Source organism: Scyliorhinus canicula, chromosome 5 (genome assembly GCF_902713615.1).
Source record: "Scyliorhinus canicula chromosome 5, sScyCan1.1, whole genome shotgun sequence".
NCBI lineage: Eukaryota > Metazoa > Chordata > Chondrichthyes > Carcharhiniformes > Scyliorhinidae > Scyliorhinus > Scyliorhinus canicula.
This window is the reverse complement of record NC_052150.1, coordinates 8,803,672-8,828,920: the sequence shown is the minus strand read 5'-3', so window position 1 is coordinate 8,828,920 and position 25,249 is coordinate 8,803,672. Positions and strand designations below refer to the sequence as shown.

Here is a 25,249-nt window from a genome sequence, read left to right as displayed (position 1 = left end):
CGAGGGATGTTGCAGGTTACAACAGCACATTGCAGGATGCAGAGCTGGGCTGAGAACTGGCAGATGGAGTTCAACCTAGATAAATGTGAAGTGATTAATTTTGGAAGGTTGAATTTGAATGCTGAATACAGGGTAAAGGGCAGGATTCTTGGAAGTGTAGAGGAACAGAGGGATCTTGGGGTCCATGTAATATAGAACTCTCAAAGTTCCCACCCAGGTTGATAGGGTGTTAACAAGGCGTATGGTGTGTTGGCTTTCATTAACAGGGGATTGAGTTTAAGAGCCACGAGGTTTTGCTGCAGCTTTATAAAACAATGGTTAGACCACAATTGGAATATTGTGTCCCATTCTGGTCGCCTCATTATAGGAAGAATGTGGATGGTTTGGAGAGGGTACAGAGGAGATTTACCAGGATGCTGCCTGGACTGGAGGGCATGTCTTCTGAAGAAAGGTTGAGGGAGCTCGGGCTTTTCTCACTGGAGCGAAGAAGGCAGAGCGGTGACTTGATAGAGGTGTACAAGGTGATGAGAAGCATGGATAGAGTGGATAGCCAGAGACTTTTCCCCAGGGTGGAAATGTCACAAGGGGACATCATTTTAAGGTGATTGGAGGAAGGTATAGGGGAGATGTCAGAGGTCGGTTCTTTACACAGAGAGTGGTGGGTGTGTGGAATGCACTGCTAGCAGATGTGGTGGAGTCAGATTAGGGACATTTAAGCGACTCTTGGACAGGCACATGGGCAGCAGTAAATTGAAGGGGGGTAGGTTAAGTTGATTTTAGGTTAGGATAAATGGTTGGCACAACATTGTGGGCTGAAGGGCCTGTACTGTGCTGTACTGTTCTATATTTTATTGCACCAAAATCAGTTCTGAAGTTATGCAAAATAGACATAGACATAGAATTTACAGTGCAGAAGGCCATTCAGCCCATCGAGTCTGTACCGAACCTTGGAAGGAGCACCCACACCTCCACCCTATCCCAGTAACCCCACTTAACCTTTTTGGACACTAAGGGCAATTTAGCATGTCCAATCCACCAAACCTACACACCTTTGGACTGTATGAGTATCTCCAGTATCTGCTACATGGCATCCCCAGGACTGTGGGAAAACGGTGCTGTTGCCCGAAGTGTGCCTGACACACGGGTCTGTCGTGGTCATTGACTTCTTTTGAATGTATCCTGTTTTGTATATAGGAAGTTCTGGAGACTCAAGTCTATCTAGGGGCAGCACGGTAGCACAGTTGTTAGCACAGTTGCTTCACAATTCCATGTTTGATGTTTGATTCCCGGCTGGGTCACTGTCTGTGTGGAGTCTGCATGTTCTCCCCGTGTCTGCGCGGGTTTCCTCCGGGTGCTGCGGTTTCCTGCCACAGTCCAAAGATGCGCAGGTTAGGTGGATTGGCCATGATAAATTGCCCTTAGTGTCCAAAAAGGTTAAGTGGGGTGGTTGGGAAGATAATGAGCAGGCCACATGTTGTATTTTATAAGCCCCTCACCTTCTAACCAGCTGATAGGGTAGTGCAAAATTTAATATCCAATTTTGGCCAATATCACTTAATTCCTTTGAGTAATAAAAATCTTCCACTTTCATTTTTAAAATCATCAATTGATGTAGCATTATTTGTCACTTGCAGGAGAGAATTCCGAACTTCTACCACTCTTCCCTAACTTCACCCCCGAAATATCTGGCTTTCACTGTTTGGGCCAATGTAAGGACTTTGACTAAAGGCATGAGCTTACCCAGCAGTATGAAGATGCAGCTGAGAATAGCAATGAGTGCACCTCTGCTCAGGCTGACTGGCAGGCTATAGGCCTCGACGTTACAGGATCTAACATTGCCGTTGGGGTCACAGCCACAGACTCTGATGGTCAGAGTGCTGGTACTGCTCTGCATTGGGAGGCCAGAATCCGCGATGAGAATGGGCAGGAAATAGGTGCCTTGCTCCTGGTGCTTGAACTCCCCTCTCCTGGTCAGGATCCAGGCAGTGTTGTCTGAAAGGATAAAACACAACACAGGGTATATAATAGTGTTTTATTAAATATACAAAAATGCCTTGTTTGCAAAGCCCCTTTTTAAAATTCATCCATGGGACAATGGTGGTGTTGCACGGCCAATATTTACACAACTGAGAGGTTTGTTCGGCCTTTTGGGAGGGCAGTTTCGAGTCAAACATGTTGCTGTGGGTTTGGAGTCACGGGTAGGGCAGGCGGAGCAGGTTCCAACCCTAAAGTGTGTCATAATATCCACTCATGTATATCATGAGATGCAGACCGGCAGTGATTGACACGCAGGATAACCAATGAACACACACGACACAGAACAACCAATCACCAGACAGGACACCACCACTATAAAGCCCACAGGGCATTAAGGCTCTTCCTCTCTCACAGGACACGGCTAGAGAGATAGTCACAGTGCACAGGCCAATGAACATCATCACCATGTAGTAGAGATCTAGCCTGGTCAAGCCAGTAGGAGGTTATCAGTTAGGTTAATAGAGTGTCTATTAACAGCAGATTATGTACAGCAATCAACAGGTTCAATAAAACAGTGTTGGATCATCTCCTGTGTCGGAAGCCTGTTTCTCGTTTTACTGCATCCAGTTGCAGTCCATGTTAGACCAGCACAGATAACACATCAAAATGTATTTAGTGAGGGCGATGGTTTTTTTTTACAACCGTCCATGATCACCATTATGGATAGTCATTTTTGTAAATCCAGATTTATTTCAAAGAAAAGCAAATTACAGCACAGGAACAGGCCCTTCGGCCCTCCCAGCCTGCGCCGATCCAGATCCTTTATCTAAACCTGTCTCCTATTTTCCAAGGTCTACTTCCCTCTGTTCCCGCCCATTCATATACCCGTCTAGATGCCTCTTAAATGATGCTATTGTGCCCGCCTCTACCACCTCCGCTGGTAAAGCGTTCCAGGCACCCACCACCCTCTGCGTAAAAAACTTTCCACGCACATCTCCCTTAAACTTTCCCCCTCTCACTTTGAAATCGTGACCCCTTGTCACTGACACCTCCACTCTTTGAAAAAGCTTTTTGCTATCCACCCTGTCCATACCTCTCATAATTTTGTAGACCTCAATCAGGTCCCCCCTCAACCTCCGTCTTTCCAATGAAAACAATCCTAATCTACTCAACCTTTCTTCATAGCTAGCCCCCTCCATACTAGGCAACATCCTGGTGAACCTCCTCTGCACCCTCTCCAAAGAATCCACATCCTTCTGGTGATGTGGCGACCAGAACTGCACGCAGTATTCCAAATGTGGCCTAACCAAAGTCCTGTACAACTGTAACATGATCTGCCGACTCTTGTACTCAATACCCCGTCCAATGAAGGCAAGCATGCTATATGCCTTCTTGACCACTCTATCAACCTGCATTGCAACCTTCAGGGTACAATGGACCTGAACTCCCAGGTCTCTCTGTACATCAATTTTCCCCAGGACCCTTCCATTGACCATATAGTCCGCTCTTGAATTTGATCTTCCAAAATGCATCAACTCACATTTGCCTGGATTGAACTCCATCTGCCATTTCTCTGCCCAACTCTCCAATCTATCTATATTTTGTTGTATTCTCTGACAGTCCTCCTCGCTATCTGCAACTCCACCAATCTTTGTATCATCTGCAAACTTGCTAATCAGACCACCTATACCTTCCTCCAGGTCGTTTATGTAGATCACAAACAACCGAGCACGGATCCCTGTGGAACACCACTAGTCACCCTTCTCCATTTTGAGACACTCCCTTCCACCACTACTCTCTGTCTCCTGTTACCCAGCCAGTTCTTTATCCATCTAGCTAGTACACCCTGAACCCCATACGACTTCACTTTTTCCATCAACCTGCCATGGGAAAACCTTATTAAACGCCTTACTAAAGTCCATGTATATGACATCGACAGCCCTTCCCTCATCAATTAACTTTGTCACTTCCTCAAAGAATTCTATTAGGTTTGTAAGGCATGACCTTCCCTGCACAAAACCATGCTGCCTATCACTGATAAGTCTATTTTCTTCCAGATGTGAATAGATCCTATCCCTCAGTATCTGTTTGTAGTCAGTAGTCAGTTTGCCTACCACTGACGTCAAGCTCACAGTTCTATAATTCCCTGGATTTTCCCTGCTACCTTTCTTAAACAAAGGGACAACATTAGCAATTCTCCAGTCCTCCGGGACCTCACCCATGCTCAAGGATGCTGTAAAGATATCTGTTAAGGTCCCAGCTATTTCGACCCTCGCTTCCCTCAGTAACCTGGGATAGATCCCATCCGGTCCTGGGCACTTGTCCACCTTAATGTCTTTTAGAATATCCAAAATTTCCCCCTTCCGTATGACAACTTGACCTAGAGTATTTAAACATCCATCCTTTGCCTCAACATCCGTCTTGTCCCTCTCCTTTGTGAATACCGATGCAAAGTACTCATTAAGAATCTCACCCATTTCCTCTGAGTCCACGCATAAATTCCCTCTTTTGTCTTTGAGTGGGCCAATCCTTTCTCTAGTTACCCTCTTGCTCCTTACATACGAATAAAAGGCTTTTGGATTTTCCTTAACCCTGTTAGCCAAAGATATTTCATGACCCCTTTTAGCCCTCTTTATTGCGCGTTTGAGATTCGTCCTACTTTCCCGATATTCCTCCAAAGCTTCATCAGTTTTGAGTTGCATCGATCTTATGAATGCGTCCTTTTTCATCTTAGCTAGTCTCACAATTTCACCCGTCATCCATGGTTCCCTAATCTTGCCATTTCTATCTCCCATTTTCACAGGGACATGTCTGTCCTGCACTCTAATCAACCTTTCCTTAAAAGACTCCCACATTTCAAATGTGGATTTACCCTTAAACAGCTGCTCCCAATCCACATTCCCGAGCTCCTGCCGAATTTTGTTATACTCTGCCTTTCCCCAATTTAGCACTCTTCCTTTCGGACCACTCTTGTCCTTGTCCATGAGTATTCTAAAACTTACGGAATTGTGATCGCTATTCCCAAAGTAATCACCGACTGAAACATCAACCACCTGGCCGGGATCATTCCCCAATACCAGGTCCAGTATGGCCCCCTCCCGAGTTGGACTAATTACATACTGCTCTAAAAAACTCTCCTGGATGCTCCTTACAAACTCTACACCTCCAACACTACACGAATCCCATTCAATGTTGGGGAAGTTAAAATCTCCCATCACAACCACCCTATTGCTCCGACGTTTTTCTATAATCTGTCTGCATATTTGTACCTCTACTTCATGCTCGCTTTTGGGAAGCCTGTAGTAAAGTCCCAACAATGTTACTGCACCCTTCCTATTTCTTAGCTCCACCCATATTGCCTCAGTGCTCGAATCCTCTATCGTGCCCTCCTTAATCACAGCTGTGATATCATCTGTGACGAGTAATGCAACTCCTTCCCCCCTTCTACCTCCCTCTCTATCCCTCCTGAAGCATCTATACCCTGGGATATTCAGTTGCCAGTCCTGCCCTTCCCTCAACCAAGTCTCAGTAATACCAATAACATCATATTCCCAGGTACTGATCCAAGCCCTAAGTTCATCTGCCTTACCTGCTACACTTCTCGCATTAAAACAAATGCACCTCAGACCACCTGTCCCTTTGCGTTCATCAAATCTTCCCTGTCTACTCTTCCCCCTAGTTACATTGAGTTTATTATCTCGTACCTTACTGGCGTTAGTTGCTGCTTCTTTACTGACCTCTAACTTCCTAATCTGGTTCCCATCCCCCTGTCACATTAGTTTAAAACCTCCCCAACAGTGTTAGCAAAAGCACCCCCTAGGACATTGGTTCCAGTCCTGCCCAGGTGTAGACCATCCGGTTTGTAATGGTCCCACCGCCCCCAGAACCGGTTCCAATGTCCCAAAAATCTGAACCCCTCCCTCCTGCACCATCTCTCAAGCCACGTATTCATTCTGACTATTCTTGAGTTTCTACTCTGACTGTCCCGTGGCACTGGTAGCAATCCTGAGATTACTACCTTTGAGGTCCTACTTTTTAACTTATCTCCTAACTCCCTAAATTCTGATTGTAGGACCTCATCCCTTTTTTTTACCTATATCGTTGGTGCCGATATGCACCACGACAACTGGCTGTTCACCCTCCCCCTTCAGTATGTCCTGCAGCCGATCGGAGACATCCCTGACCCGAGCTGTCATGGTGGGATTTGAACTGATGACTCTGGACTAGTTGTCCAATAATGCACAACTGTTACAGGTGTACAGTTGTACAGGTTGTTTGCTTTTCGACTCCACAGGTCCACGTCAGTGTTTATTTGTCACGTGAATTCCTTCCGCTCTATTCATCTTCCTCCATCTATGTCTGAACCTTTCCATTTACAATTCTTTGGGTGTATTTTGAAATAAGTTCCAGATTATGATGATGTAAGTTTGCATTCTTCTTCATGGACATGATCGGTTGAGCCAAATTAGTGTTGGTTTAATGCGGTGGACCTACACTTATCAGTCACATTATGTAGCAGAGGTGAAGCTTTTATGCTCACAGTTTATCCACGTTGCACTCTTTATTTTTATTTGTACATTAAATATGCTTATTTCCCATGTCTGCATTCCCGAAATTGCACACACTGAAGAATAAGGATTGCTTAGTGCTTTCCAAAGAGCATTCAAGGTCTGTATTTATTCAAGTTTACTCAAGCTGGGATACTTACAAGGATTGCATACATTATTCACAGTGATGCCTGCTGTGAGTTAGTTTGCCAAATTAATAGTAAGATGTAAATGTGTAAACAAATCAGTGACAGAATTAATGTGGTGGCTCGGCAGTGCCCTTTATTAATTCAACTTAACCTGGAAGGCGCGATCTGATCCCAACCCTGTGACAGAACCAACTTGACCCGACTCCCAGTGACAGTCAGGTGCAGTTCAGCTTTTGTGACTCAACCCAACTGCACAGAACAGATCACACTGAAAAGAATGATCTCACAGCTAAGGGGACACCACTGCTATTGAGATAGTGCCACACCCCTAGCCAAGCTTCAACACTGGCATCTGCCCGGCAATGTGGAAAATTGCCCACGTGTGTCCTGTTCACAAGAAACAGGAGAAATGCAACCCGGCCAATTACCGTCCTATCAGTCTACTCCCCATTATCAGCAAAGTGATGGAAGGAGTCATCAACAGTGCTATCAAGCGTCACTTACTCAGCAATAACCTGGTCACGGACCAGGGTTCCGCCAGGGTCACTCAGCTCCTGACCTCATTACAGCCTTGGTTCAAACATGGACAAAAGAGCTGAATACCAGAGGTGAGAGGAGAGTTACTGCCCTTGACATCAAGGCAGCATTTGACTGTGTCAGGCGCCAAAAAGCCCTAGCTAAACTGGAAACAATGGGAATCAGGGGGAAAACTCTCCACTGGTTGGAGTCGTACCTGGCACAAAGGAAGATGATCAAGCGTTCTGGCTTGGGGGTCAGTTGGGGGGGGGGGGGGGGGGGGGGGGTGGGGGGGGGGGGGGGAGGCAGGTGTCAGGGTTGATTTGGGAGCCTTGGCGATCAGGATGCCATTTAGAAATGGGATCCAGATCTCTCGCTACAATGGGGAGTTCCAGCGAGTGGAGCTCCACACTGTACAAACGGGGCTATATGGGGCCTTGGTCACTGCCCCCATTCAGGCCCCTTATTCAATGCGATTGCCGTTGAATAGCCATGTGTGTCTCGGCACTGCGAGATCCGGGAAACACGCGGCTAAACGCACTCGCTTGGGGGGTTTGTTCCCTTTTGGAAAAATCGTGCCCATTCCTTCAGTTCTTGCCTGGTTAACAGTCACAGTTGTCTGTTTGATATCATGGTGGTTATCATTGAAACGGCAATACAAATGCTTGCACATTTTGTGTGGTAGAATATTGAACAAATCTAATCTAGTGGAGCAAGGGTGTGCACCTCAGCATAATGTAAAAGCAGGCAAACACCTTGCTCACAAAGAACCCTCATCTGTTGGAAAGATTCTGTGGCTTTGTTTTGAAGGAAAGCAGTGGTGTTAACCCCCTGGTGCCCTGGTCAATCGACATCACTGAAACGTGCCTGGTCATTAGAGGAGGGGAGGGGGCGGGGAGGGGAGGGGAGGGGAGGAGGGAAGGGGGAGGGGGGGAGGAAGGGAGGGGGGGGGTGGGGGAGGGGGACACTAATGATGTTGGTGACATTGATTTTAAGTGCGCTGTTACAGCTCCATGGCTGATTGTGAAAGGTGAGTCAATGGAAAACCCAATCAGTCTGCTGGGGAAAGTGATTAAATACCACTGGAGTGGAGTAACAAAGAATTCATGCCTGGTTCTGAGATAACACTCCGTTCCGGGCATCGCTTTGTTTCCCTTTGGGAACATTTTAATCCTTCCAGGGTTCAGCTTGTCCAAAGCAAGTTACTCTTTTGAAACTCCTGAATGTTCTTCTGCGGCCCCAGAACAATAGGCTGCTTTCAATGACCAGCGCTGAAATAATCAGATATCAAAGAGCAAAATGTTGTGTCCAAATAGACACTCAATCCCCAAAGAACAAATGTAGACACAAAACTGATAGCTGAAATGAAAATCAGCCCCTAGTCGCCACATTCCGGCGCCTGTTCGGGGAGGCTGGTACGGGAATCGAACCGTGCTGCTGGCCTGCTTGGTCTAAATCGCTTATTGTCACGAGTAGGCTTCAAATGAAGTTACTGTGAAAAGCCCCTAGTCGCCACATTCCGGCGCCTGTTCGGGGAGGCTGTTACGGGAATCGAACTGCTGGCCTGCTTGGTCTGCTTTCAAAGCCAGCGAATTAGCCCTGTGCTAAACAGCCCCTGCTGCACCAAACACAAAAATAAAACTCAAAAAGTCACTTCTCAGATTCTTGTTATTGTTTTGTTTTCTTTTGTGTATCTCTTACTAAATGGTGAACCCCCAGGAGAGCTGCAGTGCGGTGTTAATGGGCAGCACAGGCAAGCTCGATTTACCTTGATTATCGCGCACAGTGAAGTTAGGGTTGTTCGCTGTTTCGGGAGCCAGGCTGTAGTAGAAGTGATGACCACCCTGAGGGTTATCCATGTCCACTGCACTGACCATCTGAATCAGCTGTTAAAAGGGAACAAATTGAAACCATTCACAAAAGCCATTCTGGTGTCAGTAGCAGCTTATTCACAATAGGATAATGCAAAGTTGCTCCAAACTATCATACATCTCAGTGATAACTGCCTCGGACTTGGAAATGTAGCTTGGTGATCTGTTATGGTCACTGATGAGGTTGATTGGGTGGAACATTGCTGTAAATTATAATCCCCATACTATGCTTCTGGTGCGAGTTTGCGCATGCGCAGAACGGCCGGTGTATTTCCGCGCATGCGTGCTAAGGCCGGCGTACTTCCGCGCATGCGCAGGGTTCCCTTCTCTGCGCTGGCCACCGGGCCCGGCGCGGAGTAAAACAGGCCCCCAGGGAACCAGCCCGCCCGCCGATCGGTAGACCATGATCGCGGGCCAGGCCACCGTGGGCACCCCTCCCCCCCCCTCTCCAGGACGGCCACCGCAGACTCACCTTTCAGATCCCGCCGTCTGGGACCTGAGTAATCTCTGCCGGCGGGACTCGGCCCATCGGGGCCCATCGGGGCCCGGAGAATCGCCGGGGGGGGGGGGGGGGGGGGGGTGGTGGGGGGTGGGGGGCCCCCGACCGGCGCAGCGGGAATCCCGCGGCCACCCAAGAATTGGAGCCGGAGAATGGGGAAGCCGGCGGGGGGGGGGGGGGGGTCGGAGAATCCCGGCTCTGATGAGTCAAGATCTCATTGAATGGCGAGCAGGCTCAATGGGCCGAATGGCCACCTTCTGTTCCTGTGTCTTGTGGTTTTATGGAAAATACCTGCCTTTTTGCATGAGTAATGACAATAAATTGCATGTTCGAAAGGTGCCCATTCTTGCTCTGTTGTTAGCTGAATAGAGCAAGCGCCCCGTGTTGGGAGAGAAATTCCGACACCCTCTCGGCCACTTTCTCCAAAAGCAGGACCCCATTTCGTGGCTTTTAGTTAAAAGTGGAGAGGCCCAGAATAGGAGCTGAAATATCTGCCAGAGCCCCTCCTCCAAACAGAGTCATAAATCACAATTTTAAACTAGGGCCATCGGCAGCTACCGAGCAATTAGCAAAAGGAAAAACTGGAGGTGGATTAATCTCATGCCAGCGCGTTGGACAAAGAGTCTGTAGGACTGGTGATGCACAAACATACTTTACTTCGATGTTTATCAAAAATGTTTAACATTTTCTTTTACCAAATTTGCCATCTTTAATGAATAGATGATGCCCCCTTTAGGGAAGGAAATAGAGAGTGTGAATCAGGAGTTCCAAAGGGTGGATTACTATGGCCTCTTTGACTCTGTGAGTGGGTGGCAGGCAGGGGATGTCACCTGGCGAGGTGGGGGGTACCGTGCTTGCTTCATGCACCACCACTGGAATTTTTACCTGCCCTTGAAATAACTGAGACCCTTAAATCAGCAAACTAATGGCCGCATATGGGCCTCTTCCTGCTGCTGTTGAATTTTAGCAATGGTGGGACTTGCCCATGCCATGTGCCTACCAATGGTGATCCTTGCCCCGACTCCCAGCCACTCGATTACAGCCACCCCGCCTCCATCACTGGAGTCCTGCCTCACTACCCCAGTGAAATCCACCCGATTGTGGCCTCCACACCCACCCTTTGCGAGGGCCTGCCCGACTGGCCCTGGCAAAGCCCCCCCCCCCCCCCCACACTTACACTGGTGTCTGGCCTCCAGCGACAATCCTTGTGGGGGGACTGGCTGCTGTGTGGCCACCGCTCCCAGTGGTGCAGCAGGGACTGGAGGCCTGCCGGCTATCCGATTGTGGTGGTAGCTCTTGGAGGTGGGACTTTCCCCGAGATAGAAGCAGAAGCCCTGACCTGAGTCAATTGAGACGCCAACTGCTGTGAAACCATTTTGGGGTTTCCCAGCCCTGCAGAGGTGAGCTTGGGCCTGTCTGTGTAGCAGGGGTGGAGCCTCTGCCTCTGCCGAATATCCTGACTATGGAATCATTGAGTGATGGAGAAAGAGGCAGTTGAGCTCATCTTGGCTGTGCCGGAATCCAATTCTCCCATGGTCCTGCTCGTCTCTCTACCACTATTCCCTCCAGGAGATCTGCTGTCGGTGGATGCCACCTTTGTCTGTCTTGCTCTGTCCTTACACATCCGATGTAACTCATTTGCAGCCAGTCTGCGATGTCTGCGTCCACTCTCTTTCTTCTGCCCTCCACTTCGCCCTCTCGGAGACGTCCCTGTAGCTTTCCAACTCTGATCTGAGGTTATCTTTTCTGGAAGTCACTTTGTACTGTTCTTTTTCCCATTACAATTTCAAGCCCCTCTCATTTGTCTAACAGCCTGATAGATGGAAGCTTTAACATAAGTCTCAGCATTCGCATTTCAGAGGCTTCTATTTTCTGACACTGATCTCTACTTATTATCTCTGAGATGCGTGGGAAATTCCTCCCATACCCTGTAAAATCTTTTCACATTCAGATAGGAAACTCCAGAATGTGCTTCACCGGGCCTTACCTGGGACTAAGAGATATAAAAGAATTTTCTGGCTGAATTTCTAACATCCAGGATGCTTGCATATCAGGAGAGCAGAAGCACACTGGTTAGCACTGATGCCTCACAGCACCGGTGACCCGGGTTCGATACCGACCCAGGGTGACTGTCTGTGCAGAGTCGGCAGGTTCTCTCCGTGTCTGCGTGGGTTTCCTCCGGGCGCTCCGGTTTCCCACCGCAGTCCAAAGATGTGCAGATGAGGTGGATTGACCATGCGAAAATTGCCCCTTAGTGTCTAAAGGTTAGGTGGGGTAACGAGGATGGGGAGTGGGCCTGGGTAGGGTTCTCTGTCAGTGGGTCGGTGCAGACCTGATGGGCCAAATGGCCTCCTTCTGCACTGTGGGCATTCTATGATTCTATGTGTCTGCAGTTTAGGTTGGCAGGAGAGGCTTGGGAACTGGGAGAGAAAAATTGACAAGTTTACCTAATCTGTAAAAAAAATAGACTGTTCCACATAGTCCTGTTCTCTGAATAAATCTCCCTTGTAAATTGTCCTTGTGAATCTCATGCAGAAGAGCATAGACATTCAGCCAAATGATCCCCTTCTCTTACCTGACCAGGTTTAATGTTTTCACAGATATAGGTTTCGTGGTCTTTGACAAACTCTGGCGCATTGTCATTGATGTCGAGGACTTTAATTGCGACTGATACACTCCCAATTTGTGTGGGGTTCTCTGAAATGAGACAAACACTATCTAAACAGCTGATTTGACCAAACTTTAACATTTAACTTCATCCATAGTCATCTCCTGCAACACTGCACAAATCCCGAATTCAATATTCGGCTTAACGCGATATGACCTTGTTAAATCATGATAAGCAACGGGACAGGCCATCCCATCCAAATTATTCCTTGTGCCCTTCCCTATAAACGGGAAAAATTGACAACATCAAGGAGACAACAACATGATCACCAGGGAGTGATGTCCGGGGTAACAACTGAGATGTAGAAATGCCAGACAGGCCCCAGAATAAAGGCTTCTTCAAAGGCGGGCAAAGGAGGCCAAAATCACGGATGAAACGGGATCAGGATCAATAAGCGATCACCAGGATCTCTCAAGGATTTTGACGAATGCATTATTTTACCGTGCCGTCTCACCAGAACCCAGGCGGTCAACATCCTTGGCTCCGGCCAGTGGGGGAGGGGAGGGGCTCGGCCACCTCCAATCCCTCACGACCAACATCCGGAACAGGACAACACAGGACCAGTGGTTGGAAGGTTACACCAATCCGAGGCCTCAACCACAGGATTGGGTGTGTTCCATCAAATTTAATTTCCCAGCCACCAGGTAGAGATTCCCAAAAGACACACCCGATCCTCAAACGCAGCTGGGAACGTTTCCGCTGCCTCACCCCAGGAACTGGATCAGCACAACCCCTCCTCTTCCCCATCTCTCTCTACCGATTCCATTAGGATGGACAACAAAGGGCAGCAAGGTGGCGCAGTGGGTAGCAGTGCGGCCTCACGGCGCCGAGGTCCCAGGTTCGATCCCGGCTCTGGGTCACTGTCCGTGTGGAGTTTGCACATTCTCCCCGTGTTTGTGTGGGTTTCGCCCCCACAACATAAAGATGTGCAGGCGAGGTGGATTGGCCATGCTAAATTGCTCCTTAATTGGAAAAAAATGAATTGGGCAATCTAAATTTATTAAAAAAAAGAGAAAGGATGGACGACAGGCCATGCAGCAAGCATTCAACCGTACGGAAGTGGGTGCCCACCAGGGACAGTGCTTTCGTTATTGCAAGAACCCCCTTGTGCGACTCCATTACCTCCATAAAGACACCCCGCAACTCTTGGAATTAGGCCCTGATGACCTGTCCCTCAGAGCCAAGGCCTTCAGACAGAACAGCATCATGTTCTGTGCTGTACTGTTCTATGTTCTATGTTCTATGTTCTATCGTTGGCAGCCATTATCCATTGATGAACACCACACCGTCGGGGCGGAGGCCCGCTCAAAAGCAACTACGCCACTAAAGGCAGCGCCCCATCCTAACTCCTTCCAGCCAATTTAGAGAGTTGGCCCTGATTGTTTCCCCTGACTGGGGAATCTAAAGCACAGGGTAAAGTTGTGCAGGTCTGAGATGAGGAAAATGGCTTTATTCAAAGGGTTGAGAATCTTTGGAATTCTCTACCCAAAGGTGGTGGGTGCTCCATCATGGAGCACACTTAAGGCTGATGTAGGTAGATTTATGACTCCTGAGAGAATCAAGGGATCTGGGGAGTTGGGAAAAGTGGAGTTGAGACAATAGGTCATCCCTGATCTTATTGGGTGGTGAAGCGAGCTCAAGTGCCTGTATGGGCGACACCTGCATCTATGCCTAACGTTCTGATGTTGATCGTGATCACCATAAACACACATCAGAAAATTGCGAGCGTGGGATCTCCCAGTACAGAGCCTCAGTGAGACCGTATCTGGGGCTGGATTCTCTGATGGCCCAGCCGCGTGCGTCTCTTGTGAGGAAAGGTTGGGCGGGTTGGATCGGCATCCATTGGAGTTTAGAAGATTGAGAGACCTTATTGGAACGTAGAACGTCTTGAGAGGCCTTGGCAAGATGGATGGTAAAAGGTTGTTTCCCCTGGTGGGGGAGTCTGGAACTACGGGTCACGGTTTAAAAATTCGCGGTCTACCATTTAAGACGGAGGTGAGGAGAATTTCCTTTCTCTCAGAGGGTCGTCTGCCGGTGGAATTATCTTGTCCAGAAAGGCTGGGCCATTGAATATATTCAAGGCTGCACTGGAAGGATTTTTGATGGACAAGGGAGTAAAGGTTTTTTGGTGGGGTGGGGGAGGGGGAGGGGGAGGGGGTGGCGCGGTGCAGGCGGGCAAGTGGAGTTCAGGCCACAGTCAGGTCAGCCATCATCCCACCAGATGGCGCAGCGGGCTCGATGGGCCAAATGGCCTATTCGTGCTCCCAACTCTCGTGCTCCTATGTCATGGAGGCTTTCTTGCTACTTTTAAAACATCGACCCTTTGTCACCGAGAGGCAATTGACTTTAAAATTGCACAGGGTAAACTAACATTCTCATTTAAAGGCCTCTTTACTGCTTCTCTGATCCTGAAAGAATATTAGCTTTAACGTTCAGCGCAGCCTCCTGGCAAAGCTGGTAATCAAACATCGCCGACGTTATTAACTGCTGAGCTAATCCAGCATTTTCTGTTTTTATTATTAACGTGGGAAACCTTATTAATAGTTATTAATGTGGGACAAACGGCTGCACATAAGATAAAATCCAAATGCTGACAACTTGAAAGGCTCCGTGGAAATTTGGCTGAACTCTCCCTCGCTCTTGACATGTTATTTGAGCGCATTTCCTGCGTCAACTGCTCCTATTAATTTGTGTCACATTCGGGTGCGATACCTAATCAAACTGAATGAAAGCAAATAAACCATCAATGCAACAAAAAAACCCCATAATTTTAAATCAAATATTAAATAATCTTCAGTCACTTACTCATCTCCATTGCCAGGATTGTGATATTGTGCCAAGAGAGTTGTTCCCGGTCCAATGACTTAGCAGTCATTAAAGCTCCGGAAGCGATATCGATGTAGAAGAACCTGGTGGGGTCAGTGGATCGATCGATTGAATATCTTTGGAATGAATGGGAAACAAGGGAGGAAAATGCACCGTTAATAATCCCGGAATTTACTTGCATCGGCAGTAAGCAATCAAAGGTAGTTTGGTAGCAACCCAAATTTCCCGGATAATTGCTTCCTCTTTTATGAGCGCTGTAGCAGAGTGGTTAGCACTGTTGCTTCACAGCGTCAGGGTCCCAGGTTCGATTCCCGGCTTGGATCACTGTCTGTGCGGAGTCTGCACGTTCTCCCCGTGTCTGCGTGGGTTTCCTCCGGGTTCTGCGGTTTCCTCCCACAAGTCCCGAAAGACATGCTGTTAGATGAATTGGACATTCTGAATTCTCCCACTGTGTACCCGAACAGGCGCCAGAGTGTGGCACATTCATTGCAGTGTGAATGTAATCTACTTGTAACAATAACAAAGCTGATTATTATTTTCATATTTCACTCGTCACATATTCTTGGGAACTAGATTTTAAATGTAGCGTGTTCATCCTCCTTGAGTGCCGTGGGTAGTTTTGGTCTCATTGTTTGAGGAAGGATGCAGTTGTATTCGAGGACTCGTGGCGCAGTGGGTCGCGTCCCTACCTCAAGGTCAGGGGCTCTGGGTTCAAGTCCCACTTCAGGGACTTAATGGCTATGGAAACCAGGTTCATAACCTGGTCAAACAGCCTGTAAATCCTTTCAGTATGCCTAAAGACAGGCAACAAGAGGAGGAGAGTTTCCTGGTTAACCATACCGCAGAAGGCAACACCGAACCCACTGCAGTAGTTTGCCAAACTGGGGTCCACAAAGACTCCTGGAGTCTGCAGTGGCCTTTCGGGGATCAGTGAAATAAAATGAAGGTAGGAGCCGTGGATGTGGGAGTGGAGCGAGGCTGCCAAAATACAGAGTGGGCTAACGGTCTGACTGAAGAGGGAAGCACAACATGCAGAAGTGTTGAGAGCATCACAAATGTAATTAAAACATTATTTTTGACCAAATGAAGCATGATTTTCGGAGATGGGACGCGCTCCCGTTGTCATTAGCTGGGAGGGTGCAAACGGTGAGGATGATGGTCCTCCCGAGATTCCTATTTGTATTTCAGTGTCTCCCCATCTTTATTCCACGGCCCTTTTTTAAACGGGTCAACAGAGTGATCACTGGCTTCGTCTGGGTGGGCAAGACCCCGCGAGTAAGGAAGGTAATACTTGAGCGGAGTCAGGGAGAGGGCGGGCTGGCACTGCCAAATTTTAGCAACTATTACTGGGCGGTTAACATAGCCATGATCAGGAAGTGGGTGGTGGGGGAGGGGCGGCATCGGTGCGTATGGAGGCGGCTTCATGTAAGGGCACCAGTTTGGGGGTATTGGTAACTGCGCCTCTGCCGTTCCCGCCGGCACGGTTCTCCACCAGTCCAGTGGTGGTGGCGGCCCTGAGAGTCGGGGCAATGGAGGGGACATGTGGGAGCAGAGGGAGCATCGGTCTGGTCCCCAATCTGTAATAATCACCGGTTTGCCCCGGGAAGTATGGATGGGGGGTTCCGGATATGGCAGAGAGCAGGGATTGAGAGGATGGGGGATATGTTTATAGAGGGGAGCTTTACAAGTATGAGGGCGCTGGAGGAGAAGTTTGGGTTGGCGAGGGGAAACAAATTCAGGTATCTGCAGGTTCGGGACTTCCTTCGTAAACAGGTGTAAACCTTCCCGCTCCTACCGCTAAGGGGGATTCAGGACAGGGTAGTTTCCAGAGGGTGGGTAGGAGAAGGGGGGGGGGGGGGGGTCTCGGACATTTATAAGGAGCTTATGGGGTCAGAGGAGACGCAGACCGAGGAGCTGAAGAGCAAGTGGGAGGAGGAGCTGGGAGGAGAGATAGAGGATGGTCTATGGGCGGACGCGTTGAGTTGAGTCAACGCGTCCGCAACATGTGCCAGGCTCAGCCTGATACAATTTAAGGTCGTTCATCGGGCTCACATGACAGTTGCCCGGATGAGCAGATTCTTTGGGGTGGATGACAGGTGTGCAAAATGTGCGGGAGGACCAGCGAACTATGTCCACATGTTCTGGACATGCCCGAAGCTTAGGGGATTCTGGTAGGGGTTTGCGGATGTCATGTCCACGGTGTTAAAAACAAGGGTGGCGCTGAGTCCAGAGGTGGCGATTTTCGGGGTGTCAGAAGACCCGGGAATCCAGGAGGAGAAAGAGGCAGACGTTCTGGCCTTTGCTTCCCTGGTAGCCCGGAGACGGATACTATTAGCTTGGAGGGACTCAAAGCCCCCGAAGTCAGAGACCTGGCTATCTGACATGGCTAGCTTTCTCTGTTTGGAGAAAATCAAGTTCAGGGTCAATATTAGGGTTCACCCGGAGGTGGCAACCATTCGTCGACTTCTTTGTGGGAAATTAATTGTCAGCAGACCTGGGGTGGGGGTGGGGGGTGGGGGTGGTGGGGGGGGTGGGGGGGTAGTTTAGAGTAGAGTAAGGGGTCAATAAGGCAATAAGGGTGGGACCTGTACGAGAGGTAAATGATTTTTGCACTGTGTTTATGGTTTCATGTATATTGTTTATTTTGTTGTTGTTACTATACCAAAAATACCTCAATAAAATGTTTATTAAAAAAATACATATTATTTTCATGCAACACTTTCATATCACGTGTATTATATGGCATTATAGTTTAAATGGGAAGTGCATAATTACTGGTCTATTTGAAAAGGGGTTATTCTGCACTGTAAATCCTATGATAATCTATGATTAATCTAGGACAAAGGTTCGCAACATCTTGGGCCGAAGGGCCTGTTCTGTGCTGTATTTTTCTATGTTCTATGTTCTATTCAACCAAAGAATTTTGTGAATCTCTACTTCAGGGAGTGGAAACAGAGTGAGCATCATTCACACCCTCTATACTACTCAACAGAAATCGGCAGCAAAAATAACCATGAAGTATTAATTGTGAAGGCGCTGGAGGTGTGCCAAAAATCTGACACAGGGAATGTACTATCTGAGCCAGACATTAAGCAACCAAACTTTGTTACCAAAGCAAGCTGCGCATTGACTGAACTAAACCTTCCAGCCAGTCAGAAAAATAGGAAATGTGTTCGTCCGCAATTCATACTCCCAAGCGATCAAAGCTACACGGCGCTGTGGCTAACGCACTGGTTTGTGATACCAACAATAATCTTTATTAGTGTCACAAGTAGGCTTACATTAACACTGCAATGAAGTTACTGTGAAAATTGCCTAGTCGCCACATTCCGGCACCTGTTCGGGTACACAGAGGGAGAATTCAGAATGTCCAATTCACCTAACAGCACGTCTTTCGGGACTTGTGGGAGGAAACCGGAGAACCCGGAGGAAACCCACGCAGACACGGGGAGAACGTGCAGACTCCGCACACACAGTGACCCAAGCCTGGAATCGAACCTGGGCCCCTGGCGCGGTGAAGCAACAGTGGTAATTACTGTGCCACCGTGCTGCCTCAATTCAACAGCTACCAAAGGTCATGGTGGGCTTGATGAGTCAGTTATTGGCGGAACTCTAGTAATTAGAGTCTGAGTGTTGATTTAAGGCTGCCCTTCCTGAGGCAAGACCTCAGTGTCATGAGGCTGCGGAGGCTCGTTGCTGCAGTTACTTCGTACCTGATTGAGTTATTGGCCGAATCTGGGTCTTTTGCCGAAACTGTCTGGATGGTGGTACCAACTGCGACATCTTCATAAACCTCCACCCGGTAGAAGGTCATGTCAAACCGCGGGGGCTCATCCACATCCTCCACAGCCAGGAGCACTCTGGCCGTATCCCGGAATGGACCAAAGTTTAAAAATCGGAGGTCCAGGTGCGTGTTTGTTCCCTCCACAGTCAACGTGTAGCTGTCCTTCGTTTCGAAATCTAATGGCTTGAGGGAGATAAACCGAGGGATAAATAATCAGACGCTAGGAGCTTATTTCCCTGTAACATTGCTCAACTTCATTCAACCTCTGCCTCAGTTCCTCTGTTGCTGAAACCCTCGCTTATGCCTTTGTTTGTTTTAAACTTAGGGAGGGGCTCCAGAGCTTCAAGCTCAGGCCAATGGTGGAGCAATTAAAATTGGGGATGCTGAAGGGGCCAGAATTAATTGAGTGCAGAGAGCTCGGAGGGCCCTGTGGCTGAGGGAGATTCAAGAGCGACAAGAGGGGTGAAGCGATGGACGAAGCTGATTGTACCAATGTTCTTCTGGGTGGTCTTCCACATACCACCCTCCATAGACCCGAGGTCATCTAAACGTCTGCTGCCCTTGTCTTAGCTTGCACTAGGTTCCTCTATCATCCCTGTTCTTGCCGACCTCCATCGGCCCCTGGTCAAATAGCGTCTTGATTTCAAAAATCACCCTTGTTTTCACATCTCTCCATGTCCTCACCCCTCCCCATCTCTGTAATCTCCCCCAGCCCCACCAACCTCCAAGATCTCTGTGCCCCCCTAACTCCAGCCGCTGGAACCTCCTCAATCTCCTTGGCTTTGATTGTGTGTTTCCATAAAGGTGTCACCTGGGTACAAGTCGTGCCTGTTATTCGGTCAGGCCACCGCACAGTAGATTGGAGCTCCAGACCCCGTCGCCATATTGTACATTGTGGTCTTACCTCCTTTAAGATGATGATGCCGCCTTGGTTGCTATTATCTGTGACAATGTCAAAGACGTTCAGCCCATCGCCGTCGACGAAGCTGTAGCTCAATTCTGCATTTAGCCCCTCGTCTGCGTCTTCAGCGAGAACTCTTCCCACTGCCGATCCGACCATCGCAGTCTCCATCACTGCCATCTGATACAGCCCTGAGGGAGGGTATAAACACAGACACGTGTCAACTACGTTTCATTCTCCTGGCAACGTGGCAAGACCAGCATCTATTGCCCATCACTAATTGCACTTGTGCATACGGTCGTGAATCACTTACAACTGAGTGGCTTGCTCGGCCATTTCTGAACGTAGGTAAGAGTCAAAAACACATTAGAATCAAAAGACCATAAGACATAGAAGCAGAATTAGGCCACTTGGCCCATCGAGTCTGCTCCGCCATACAATCATGGCTGATATTGTTCTCATACCCATTCTCCTGCCTTCTCCCCATAACCCCTGATTCCCTTATTAATCAAGAACCTATCTATCTCTGTCTTAATGGCACTCAGTGATTTGGCCTCCACAGCCTTCTGCGGCAAAGAGTTCCACAGATTCACCACCCTCTGGCTGAAGAAATTCCTCCTCATCTCAGTTTTAAAAGATCGTCCCTTTAGTCTGAGATTATGTCCTTTGTTTCTAGTTTTTCCTACAAGTGGTAACATCGTCCGCACATCCACTCTATCCAGACCTCGTAATATCCTGTACGTTTCAATAAGATCTCCCCCCTCATCCTAAACTCCGAGTATAGACCCAGAGTCCTCAACCATTCCTCATACGACAAGTTCTTCATTCCGGAGATCATTCTTGTGAACCTCCTCTGGACCCTTTCCAAGACCAGCACATCCTTCCTTAGATACGGGGCCCAAAACTGCTCACCATACTCCAAATAATCATTGAATCATTGAAAAGTTAAGGCACAGAAGGAGGCCGTTCGGCCCATCTTGTCCATGCCAGCCCACATTGCTGTGGGTCTGGAGTCACATGTAAACTAGACCCAGTAAGGATGGTAGATTCCTCCCTTGAAGGACATTAATGAACCAGTTGGGCTCCGACAACAATTAAAAAGTTTCACCTCACTATTTTTATCGTTAAATTAGCACATTATTCCAGACTGATTTATGAATTGAATTTAAATGGTGGGATGTGAACCACTGTCTCTAGGGCCGCAATTCTCCGGTCGTTGCGAATCACCGTTCCCGCCTGCAGTGCACGCTGCCCGCGGGTTTCCTGGTGGTGTGGGGATGGTTCAATGGGAAATCCCATCGACAAGCGGCGGGAAGAGAGAGTCCTACTGTCAGTGAACAGCACACTGCCGAGGAACACAAAGCCGGAGAAACGGGCCCTGGGGTCTCTGGGTTGCTAATCCAGTAAGAATACGGGTATACAAGGTTTGCTGTTCAACGAAACATCCATTAAACTTTACTATCCCTTTATCGTCCCGCACTTTGATTGAGTGTTTAAAGCAGGCATCTGCACGGACATCTGGGATTAACTTTAAGAGAAAGCACTCGTTAAACTTTGTACCTTTACAGATTGGCACTGAATAATGAGATATGATCATGTTTTAATTATGGCTCAAAGTTTTGACCTTGGCCCAGGTAAAAGTGTTACCAGAGGCCAATGCATGAACGTGGTTTGAAAGCTGAATTGAGGAAGACGGGGCTTCCAGAGTGAGCAACAGCGTTAGGCTGCCCCCTTGTGGCACTAAGAGAAAACTCTAACCTCAGTCCAATCTGTCCCTCTCTCATCAACCCATAATGCCCTATCTACACTGCCGGTGAGTTATTTTTACTGCTGTAATATAAAGTGATATGATTCAGATTCCTAAGCACCGAGATAAAGCACTTAATAATAATCTTTATAATCTTTATTAGTGTCACAAGTAGGCTTATATTAACACTGCAATGAAGTTACTGTGAAAAGCCCCTAGTCGCCACACCCCAGCGCCTGTTCGGGTACACTGAGGGAGAATTCAGAATGTCCAATTCACCTAACAAGCACGTCTTTCGGGACTTGTGGGAGGAAACCGGAGCTCCCGGAGGAAACCCACGCAGACACGGGGAGACCGTGCAGACTCCGCACAGACAGTGGCCCAAGCCGAGAATCGAACCTGGGACCCTGGAGCTGTGAAGCAACAGTGCTAACCACTGTGCTACCGTGCTGAGGAACTTTCCCTATGTTAAAAGCAAGTTACTTAAATGATTATTTTCCAATTATGGCACAGATATTATCGCTTGGGATTATTTGCAGGCAAATGAAGCAGCCTTTTGTCAGCTCTTTCAATGGAAGATGTTGACCTTTAAATAAATAAATGAAGACTGGTGTTAAGATACACAGTCACAACCATCACACACCTACTGGCGAATATTGCTGAAGTAATTTCTAGGCTTCTGTCGTGTACACATTGGTATCTTCTGGATTATTCTGGAGCATTTTGTTCATTGATTTTGTCCTTAACAAGAAGATTAATGTTATTGCTGGAAATGGGGCACGTGACACTTCAGGCGAGGATTGTCAGTGTGCAGCCCAGTTAGTAGGTACAGCATTAAATACTATGGACGTACATGTTGTTGCTATTGCCCCTCCCCCACACCGCAAAAATTATTGAGCATTAGTGAAAACTGAGGACAACAGAGCTGATTTTTTTCCACTCCTCATATTTATTCACGATGAACCTGTTTTGCCGTAGCTCTCGGATCTCTGCACCCTGAGCCGTCTGAGTCGCCATGAGCTTGTCCAGCGAGGCCTTCAGCGGTTCCAGGATCTCAGCCTTCAGCTCTCCAAAGCAGCGATGGAGCAGCTCCTGCTGCTCCTGCTGCTCCCGCAGCTCCTGCTGCTCCTGCTGCTCCCGCAGCTCCTGCTGCTCCTGCGCCCACTGCTGCCACTGCTGCCAGTTCCCTGCCCGCCGCCATCTTGTTTTTCCTGCCTCGCACCTTTCTCTGCCCCAAAGCCGATTTTTTGACCGCTCCGCTCCTGGTCCAGTCCATCCACCGGCAGATAAGCACAGTGGAGTGTTCCCACCTGGGGAAAAGTCCAACCAGCATCGCTACGGACCCTTAAAAGAGTCCAAAAGACCAAAAATCGCGGGAGCTACCGAACGTGCGGCTTAGCTCCGCATCACCGCAACTGGAAGCCTCCACGATGAACCTGTTGCTCACACCATCATTTCACTGTCAAACTGAAAAATGAAAGGCTCAGGATTTTGCTGTGACAGTAACTATGAAGCTGTCAATGCTTCGAGTCAATGGGGAAGGAACTTCTGCTATCTGCACGCATACAGTTAAACACACAAATCCAGGGCCACCCCCTCCTCCCTATTGCAGTCCTTACCAATGGACTTGGCATTGAAATCACTACAGCAGCACAACCCTGTCTTACTTGGCTACCAGTTCCACATGAAGAACGGCTGAATAAGTTGGGTTTCTGCATTCAGGAGCAAGCGAGTACTTTACAGCATAATCAGCGATAGTTACTGCTGAGCGATGTCTCGGGACAAGATTTGTCGAAGCAATTTGCCTTCCACTCATCAGGACAAATGCAAGTATTCCAAATTTCAAACAATCACAGCTACTTATACAATAGGGAAAAATGGGGGCTGATTGCTTGGCGACTTGATTCTGATTGGCTGAGGTGTTGCCATGAAGAAAGCAACAGGGAACTAACTATAGCAGGGGTGGGCAAACTACGGCCCGCGGGCCGCATGCGGCCCGACAAAGGTTTTTATGCGGCCCGCCAATGAGGTGCCCGGAATCATAACCGGCATTTTTGAAAAGTCACCGGGGAAAAGCCGCTGAAGTAAATGCGCTTATTCAATAAACGCATTTACTTCAGCGGCTTTTCCCCGGCGGCTTTTCAAAAATGCCGGTTATGATTCCGGGCACCTCATTGGCGGGCCGCATAAAAACGGGCGTAGTGGGTGGATGAGTGGGGCTGTCTCATTGGTCGGTTTAGTTGGGTGTGCGACCAATAGGAGTCCAGGTTACAAACAATAAGATTGTTTGTAACCTGGACTCCTATTGGTCGCACACCCAACTAAACCGACCAATAAGGCAGCCCCACTCATCCACCCCACTACGCGCGTTTTTATCGGTGACTCGGCTAGGCTGTGTTTCTGTCAGTGTTAAGGATCAGCACAAGCAACTTGACACCTGATTTCAACAAACTGGTAAATGACTGCAGTCAGATGCATCATTCTCATTGACATTGTTCTGTTACTTACTGAGTTACTTTGTTTTTCAAATAAATGTGCTTTTTTTTCTTTAAAGACCTTTTATTTTGGCTATTTAAAATATTAATTATTTACTTAATATACTATGCGGCCCTTTAAAATTGTGAATTTCTGAATGTGGCCCTTGCACGGAAAAGTTTGCCCACCCCTGAACTATAGGCTCCCGCAGCTCTAAGGCAATTCGAAAAAGGTGCAAGGCTGCAACATGTTCATTTTGTTTGCAGAGAATGAGTCCCATCTGAGTATTCTAGCAAACGGAAATGAGCCATATTCTGCACTCGACTGATCATCTTAAATTGGTTGTTTGTGCAGCTATTAGCACACTCAGGATTGTTCAGCAAGTGCTGCCCAATCGCAGAGTCACATCTAACAGCAGACATTTTTTTTGTGTTTTGCAAGCACAGCTGGTGGTGTGTGGTTTGCACTCTGCTTATTATCGACTCCTGAAGGAACATGTGATTTGATTGGATCAGCCAATCTTTGGGATATAGGGCCCATGTAGCAGAAATCACATTGGCACCAAAATCCAGACATAACCTTGCTCAATTGTGAAGTAGGCAGAATGTCCTTTGGACCGATGATAGTAACCCGCTACATCGCTACACAGAAGCAGCATGAAATATTTTGAAATATCTGTTGTTTAAATGTTTGAGATACTCTACCTTTCCAGGGTAATTTGAGGTAGACAAGCCACTTTTCAGTCTCCAAATTATTATTTTCCACCAATAGGACTCTGCCTTGTAGATGGTGGACAGACTTTGGCGAGTCAGGACCTGAGTTACTCGTCACAGAATACTCAGCCTCTGACCTGCTCTTGTAGCCACAGTATTTATATGGCTAGTCCAGTTTAGTTTCTAGTCAATGGTAACCCCCAGCATGTTGATAGAGTGAGATTCAGCAATGACAATGCCACTGAATGTTAGATTCCCTCTCGTTGGAGATGGCCATTGTGGTGTGGTGCAAATGTTGCTTACCATTTATCAGCCAAGCCTGAATGTTGTCCAGGTCTTTGCTGCAAATGGACATGGACTGTTTCAGTGTCTGTGGGAGGGGGGGGGTGGGGGGGTGGGGGGGTGGGGGGGGCAGATGTAATTAGGGGCTGGTTTAGCTCACAAGGCTAAATCGCTGGTTTATAAAGCAGGCCAGCAGCACGGTTCGATTCCCGTACCAGCCTCCCCGGACAGGCGCCGGAATGTGGCGACTAGGGGCTTTTCACAGTAACTTCATTGAAGCCTACTCGTGACAAT

The 25,249-nt window shown here is 48.1% G+C and overlaps 1 protein-coding gene across 3 annotated transcripts in view; it reads right to left on the bottom strand.

The window, feature by feature from the left end:
- LOC119965747 (cadherin-20-like) overlaps nucleotides 1–25,249 on the bottom strand; it is a 185,027-nt gene that overhangs the window by 3,464 nt on the left and 156,314 nt on the right. For all 3 annotated transcript variants that reach the window (XM_038796530.1, XM_038796531.1, XM_038796532.1), the window contains 6 exons: nucleotides 19,742–19,929; nucleotides 18,767–19,020; nucleotides 15,033–15,169; nucleotides 12,135–12,256; nucleotides 8,958–9,075; nucleotides 1,741–1,992 (listed from right to left, as the gene is read on the bottom strand). In XM_038796530.1, the coding sequence (XP_038652458.1) occupies nucleotides 1,741–1,992; nucleotides 8,958–9,075; nucleotides 12,135–12,256; nucleotides 15,033–15,169; nucleotides 18,767–19,020; nucleotides 19,742–19,929 (1,071 nt within the window). The remainder of the gene's footprint in view (nucleotides 1–1,740; nucleotides 1,993–8,957; nucleotides 9,076–12,134; nucleotides 12,257–15,032; nucleotides 15,170–18,766; nucleotides 19,021–19,741; nucleotides 19,930–25,249) is intronic.